This window comes from Phocoena phocoena, chromosome 8, assembly GCF_963924675.1.
Source record: "Phocoena phocoena chromosome 8, mPhoPho1.1, whole genome shotgun sequence".
In the NCBI taxonomy this organism is placed as follows: domain Eukaryota; kingdom Metazoa; phylum Chordata; class Mammalia; order Artiodactyla; family Phocoenidae; genus Phocoena; species Phocoena phocoena.
The window spans coordinates 101919505-101925605 of record NC_089226.1 but is presented as its reverse complement, the minus strand read 5'-3'; the positions used below and the strand labels follow the sequence as shown (position 1 = coordinate 101925605).

Here is a 6101-nt window from a genome sequence, read left to right as displayed (position 1 = left end):
GGGAACCAGCCAGACCCTGACCCAGGGCTCCAGGACTTTCATCAAGGCGGGAATAAACACTCCATTTGTCCAGCAGTGTGTGTGGCGGGGAGGGGGGCTTGTCAGGAATCCAGCTGTAGGGAAGTCGGAGAACCCATGCTCAGGGCCGAGAGCCGAGCGAGAAGGCAGCCACCGTGAGAGGAGGCACCTCGTGCCCCGGCCTCCGCCGGCTCTTCCGGCAGCACCCTCTCCTCTCTGCTCCCTCCGGCACCCTGCTCTTCTAGGAGAGAGCAGGAGGGGCGGCGCGGACCACTCCTCCCCAGGGTTGGGGCTGAGGAGGCCACAGCTCTGAGGGCACCTGGCAAGCGGCTTGAAACCGGGGAGAGAACAGGCCTTGGAGAGAGCTTGGGAGTTCAGTGGCAGCAGCCACCACAGTGCCCGCCCGAATGGGAGTGCTGGCTGTCCCCAAACTTGGTCCTCCGGCTCAGGATCTCATAGGAGCAGTCCTCCCCACAGCAACCGGACATGCTTGGGGAAGAGTCGTCGATTTCAAATCTGCAGGCGGGCAGGAGGAAAGGGTTGGCTACGGGCAGCTGACTGCCTTCCTCCCCAGGAGTCAGGGCTCAGGAGCAGGGCAGGGGACCAAGCCACAGGCGCTCCCACACCATCTCCCCAGTTGCCAACCCCAAGGACCTCAGAACCGAGAGCTCAACGTCAGGACAAATGGGGCCAGGATGGGGGAAAAGACACTGGGGCAGGCAGCTGCTACCACCCAGAGCGTCCCACGCCGGGGCCCAGCTCCTTACTGCAGCGCTTCTCTGAAGAACTGGTAGGCACCATGATTGTGCTTAAATACCGTTAACATAACTTTCTTCATCTGTGTGCTGAGAAGAAAGCAGAGAGAACCTTACAGAAAGAGAAACAGGTGCTAAATCCCGCTTGCTCTCTCGTGTCTGCCTGCTGTCTCCCATTTGCTCCTAAGAAGTATTCCTGAGGCCCGACTCTAGCCTGCCTTGGGCACCCACAGCACTGGGTGCCGCCCCCTGTGACAGGGCTGATCAGGCCCCCACCTGACTGGCTTCTCCTCCAGGTCCTCTCTGCACCCCGTTACTCAGGCGCGGAACAGGCACTCAGAGGTGCTTGCCTCCTTGAGCCCAGTGTACAAAATCTGGAGTCATGGCCGGGCAGGGAGAAGCTTACTGAGAGGGTTCTAGACACCTTTCTTTCACAACAGTCCCGTGAGCCCTGCCCCCACGAGGGATGCCTCAGAGGCAGCTCCCTCCAACTGAGCGGTGCACGGAGGGCCCTCACCTGTTGGCCACGAGCTGCAGGATCTGTACGAGGAACTTCCCCAGGCCTTTCCGCCGTACCTTGCTCTCCAGCTGCACTTCGTAGCTGGGGGAGGAAAGCAGAGTGAGTGTGGGGCGGCTGCGAGGCCTGCCACAGACCCAGACGGGCGTGCTGGATTTCGCCACTGGCTGGGGTGCCTCCGCCCCCCGCGCCCACCCCCAGGCCAGGGCCCCTACCAGTACAGGACTTCATCCCCGCACTCCACGTCAAACCGGAAGTGAGAAAAGGCTACGGGAACCGAACTGTTTTCCCAAGCGATGAGGTACCAGGCTCGGTCATCCGTCATTTCCTCGCGTTTCTCTCTGTCCTTCCAGCCCCACTCACTCTGCTCATACCTGGGAGACGGGGGTGGGGGGCAGTCAGGACAGGGGCTCTGGAGAGGAGGGCCAGTCTCCCTGCCCGAGAGGGTGTGCTTACATGGTCTGCATATTGGTCTTGGTCAGGTCGAAGGCCCAATCCACGGTGGCCGGCTCCAGGCCAGACACTCGCTTACATTCAATGGAGACATTTAACCTGAGAAGAGGAAAAGGAGGCGTCTGGAGCCGGCTACAGGCCCGGCACCACCGGCTGCCCTGACAGCCTGACAACGAGGCCCGCCTGGTCTCAGTTAATCTACAGAGAAAAGCCGAGCCCGGACGTGACTACAGAAGGTGCCTGTGAAGGAACGAGGCCGCTCAAGCCGAGATTAACAACTGTCATCACCAGCCCACCGCCCTGACCACAAGCCCACTTCCTGCCTTCCCTGCACAGCCCTTATCAGACGCAGCACTTTGTAAACTTCGGTCCCTCTCTGCTAGCTCTTTGCTCTCTCCACCCTCTCTTCTGTAGTTTGTTATAAACCCCGGAGTCCTCTCTGTTCCCTCGATTCCTGCCCTTAGGCATTTTTCCTGTTGCTTTCATTTGGAATCAAGTCTTCACTGGGCTCCCAGAGGAACTCTTCCTTCTTATCTACCAACCTTGCCTGCCAAAGCAGCTGGAGGACCTCAGGCCCTTCAGGAAGACTATGGCCCACGTCCCCCTGAGGAGTCCTGCCCGCTGCTTCCTCTGAGGACACAGTGGGTGCTCTCAGCTGATCAAACGGGGTAGATCGGGATTCACCCCGATGCTCTGTTTTCCTAAACTAACGAATGATGTAGGTGTTAAGGTATCAACTTTTTTTTTTTTTTTTTTTTGTCCTCGTCGCGTGGCTTGCGGGATCCTAGCTCCCCGACCAGGGACCGAACCTGGGCCGCGGCAGTGAAAGCGCCAAGTCTCAACCACCGGATGGCCAGGGAGTTCCCTCAATCTGCTATTTAGGTCTAAATGAATTAAATAAATCACAATTAAACTCCCTGGCCAAACTGTGAAATCATATTCTCCAGGTAGTGCCACATTCTGAAAGGACTGACTCGACTCCTCAGAGGACATCACCACTGGAATCCACGGTCACCTCTGCTGTCTGGTATGTCATACGAGCTGCACGTGTGTGTGGCCTTGTGAATTCAGAACTTCCTGGCTCTGAACAGCCTTTCTTTCTTTCCAAGTACTGGCCATGTAGTGGTCAGAAATGCCCACGCACAGCACTGCAACTGTCTTAGCTATAAATTTCCTCAAGGCTGGTTTGCAAGTATAAATTCTCCACTAATCTGAGTTCCTTAAGTACATGAAAGTAGGATCACAGGCACACAATTCCAGGCACCAAGTGAGCCCAGAGTCAGCTGGCAACGCCTGCTTCAGAGCTGGTCCATATTTCTGGAAGTCAGTGCGAATGTGGGATAGGGAACACTGAGAGAGATCACAGCAAGGAATCTCTAAACTGTGTCAAAGGACTTCCCAGAGGATGAATGATGACAAAGCTTCTAGAGGAAGCATAATGCATCTGATCTCAGACAGAAAGAATAAATTAATATGATACTATGAAACTCAGACACAGCTATGAAAGGCAAATGTAGTATTACCTACTATAGTCTTTCCTTCATAATTCATGCATTTACATTTGTCTTATCTTGTTCATTAAAATACTCACACCAGCTGCAACTTACAGAGCTGGATATAGTTTCTGTCCTCCTTAAAACAACCTTGCAAGTTTGGCATCATCGTTCCATTTAACAGATAAAAAATGAGGCTTGAAGAATATGTTGACTTAACCAAATATAGTTAATAAGAGGCACTGTTATGATTCAGACCCATAGCAATGATTCTGTAAAATCATAGCCCCTGTTTTCCCCTCAGCCAACAGCATCTCGGGTAAGACAGATAATGCCACCTATTTTACAAACCAAAGGAACAGAAAGTGGAAGGGGGCTTTAGTCTAGATTCTGCAGTGAACTGGATTAGTAAAAAAAACAGTAGTAATAACAACTAACACTGACCTAGCCTTTCGTATGCTCCAGGCAGTAACACTTTACAACTAATCCTCCTGACAACTCCATGAGGAAGGTACCCATTTCTGATTCGAAAACTGAGACACAGAGAAGTTAAGTAATTTGTCCAGGGTCACAAAGCCAGTAAGTGGCTTTTAACAATTATACTATAGACCCAGGGAAAGAACGCTGGACCGGGAATTAAAAGCTCCCCTCCCGCGGCCAGGGAGAAGCTCCATAAGCTCAAACACCTCATTCAGCTTCTCGCAGCTTCGGTTTCCCTCTGCATAAAATGAGGGAGTCGGCCTAGATGATTTTCCAAGTTTGTTTCAGCTCTATGGTTCTTCGTCGGAGAGAATAACAAGTCCCACAGAGACATCAGTCTGAGATTAGGCAATCTTTGCTCATTTGCAGATTCCTTTGTCTCCCTAACTGGGGGATTTTATATCAACAGGGTACTAGCCATCTTTTCTGCTTTTTCATTAACGAAGAATGAAACAAGTTGGGTCTGAGGAAGCCTACTCTGGAAAGGTGAATTTCTGAAGAGACTCAAGGAGAAAAGTTAGGAATGCTGAACACTCACCCATTGCGATCATATTTCTTGAACACTGGGAAAGCCTCTAATGGGTCTCCAAGCTGTGGAGGGAAAGAAAAGAGGAGTAGCACAAACACTCGCCTAGCAGAGTCACAGGCTCCACCCTGAAGTACCACGCTGTGTGGACCCGAGTGGAGGCTCAGCTCCCAGGGCCAGGAGCCGCCCTTATATACGGACCCTCCATCTGCCTTAGCTCTGAAATCACACGTAGGAGGGAAGCTCTGGGAAGGAGGCCCAACAGGGTTTTAGCTTCGTTTGACAGGTTAAGAAGAGACTTTACTGCCTAATTCTAATACCGGCCTCTGGGCATAAAACCTACTCAGCACCCACCTGACCCAAGAGAGAAGACAGGTCCCTTGCTCCACTCACATAATTTTTTTTAAAAAATGATATATTTTCTTCTGATTTTAGTTTTGGCTACATGCTATAAGTTTTTCTTTTTTAATTTATTATTTTTGGCTGCATTGGGTCTTTGTTGCTGCATGCAGGGTTTCTCTAGCTGTGGCGAGCCGGGGCCACTCTTCATTGCGGTGTGTAGGCTTCTCATTGTGGTGGCTTCTCTTGTTGCGGAGCACGGGCTCTAGGGTGCACGGGCCTCAGTAGTTGCGGCTCGCGGGCTCTAGAGCGCAGGCTCAGTAGTTGTGGCGCATGGGCTTAGTTGCTCCGTGGCATGTGGGATCTTCCCGGACCAGGGCTCGAACCGTGCCCCCTGCACTGGCAGACGGATTCTTAACCACTGTGCCACTAGGGAAGGCCCACTCACATACTTTTGAGAGGCCCCCAACTAACCTCCCCTGGTCAAAACCCAAAATGAAAAATCATGTCCCTGCGCCACATCCTTGTAACTGTGAATGTCTACTGAGTGGACTAAAATAATAACAAAAACTGGGACATGAACCCGGGCAGGAAGGGTGACCAGAATCTCTCTGGTTCCACTGGAAAGCTGAGCCACTCCCAGTCAGGCCCACCAGGTGCTCAGAATCTCAGCTACTTCTCCCCCGACTGCGGCCCCTCGAAACCAGGCTGCTGCATCCCTGGCACAACCTGTAGTACCCCATGGGCAGGCAATAAATGTTTGAAGGAAAGAATGAGAAAACTATACCACATTTTACCAGGGAGGTTTCCTCCCCAAAATGCAAAACCCTAGGAAAAATTTCTGCAGACCCTCTTCTAGTGTTAAGGAAGGAGACCCACAGAGAGAAGACACCACTTCCACTTCAATCCACACCTCCCGCCACTTCCACTTCAATCCACACTTCCCTGCACGCCTGGGCCAATCGCTGGCCCTCCTCGCAGCTCTCTGCCAGCCAGGCTAGTTTTCCCCAGCAGCAAGGAGGCAGCAGAGGTATGGATGCGTAGTAACACAATTCTGCCACAGGGTGGCGCCAAAAGAAATCAAATTAAAAACCAAGTTGCAGTTCCAGGAGGAAGGGACTAGGAAGGAGGGGAGTCACCCTGTTGGCGGCGTCCACTTTGGCACAGACAGCATCCATGGCTGCTCGCTCCTCCAACCGCTTCTGTTTCTTCTCCTTTGCTTTGCTCGACTTCCTCTGCAACACGGAAAAGCAAAGTGGGCTGGAAGGCTGTGACCAACCGAAGACTTGACTTTGACTTTCCCTTTGGAGACGCTAAGGGTCAGTCCCCAATCCACAGCAGAAACTCCGGATCCTGGCTGCCGGATCCTGCTTGGTAGGGTAGGAAAGACCCAAGCGCGTCCCAGTCATGAGACCTTGGGAGCATCACTAGACTTCTCAGCTTCTCTATCAGGAAGAGTACTGACCCTTGGGACCACTGGGTCACTGTGAGGACCCAGTGAGAACATGTGACAACACGTG

At 52.6% G+C, this 6101-nt stretch overlaps 1 protein-coding gene across 1 annotated transcript; it reads right to left on the bottom strand.

Moving 5' to 3' along the window:
• Positions 1-392: 392 nt before the first annotated feature.
• On the bottom strand, positions 393-5816 carry NAA40 (N-alpha-acetyltransferase 40, NatD catalytic subunit). The gene is made up of 7 exons (XM_065882805.1): positions 5721-5816; positions 4255-4307; positions 1747-1842; positions 1506-1664; positions 1291-1374; positions 786-863; positions 393-534 (listed from the first exon to the last, which is right to left on the bottom strand). Exons 1-7 carry the CDS (start codon positions 5757-5759, stop codon positions 393-395), a joined length of 651 nt encoding a protein of 216 aa, XP_065738877.1. The 5' UTR covers positions 5760-5816.
• Positions 5817-6101: the final 285 nt, after the last annotated feature.

Bases quoted from the DNA above. Each gene is read 5' to 3' on its own strand.
- NAA40 (XM_065882805.1), bottom strand. From the start codon at position 5,759: ATGGATGCTGTCTGTGCCAAAGTGGACGCCGCCAACAGG. The intron at 1,665-1,746 runs GTAAGCACACCC...CCCGTCTCCCAG, and splicing joins AAGACCAATATGCAGACCAT to GTATGAGCAGAGTGAGTGGG. The intron at 535-785 runs GTAAGGAGCTGG...GCCCGCCTGCAG, and splicing joins TTCTTCAGAGAAGCGCTGCA to ATTTGAAATCGACGACTCTT.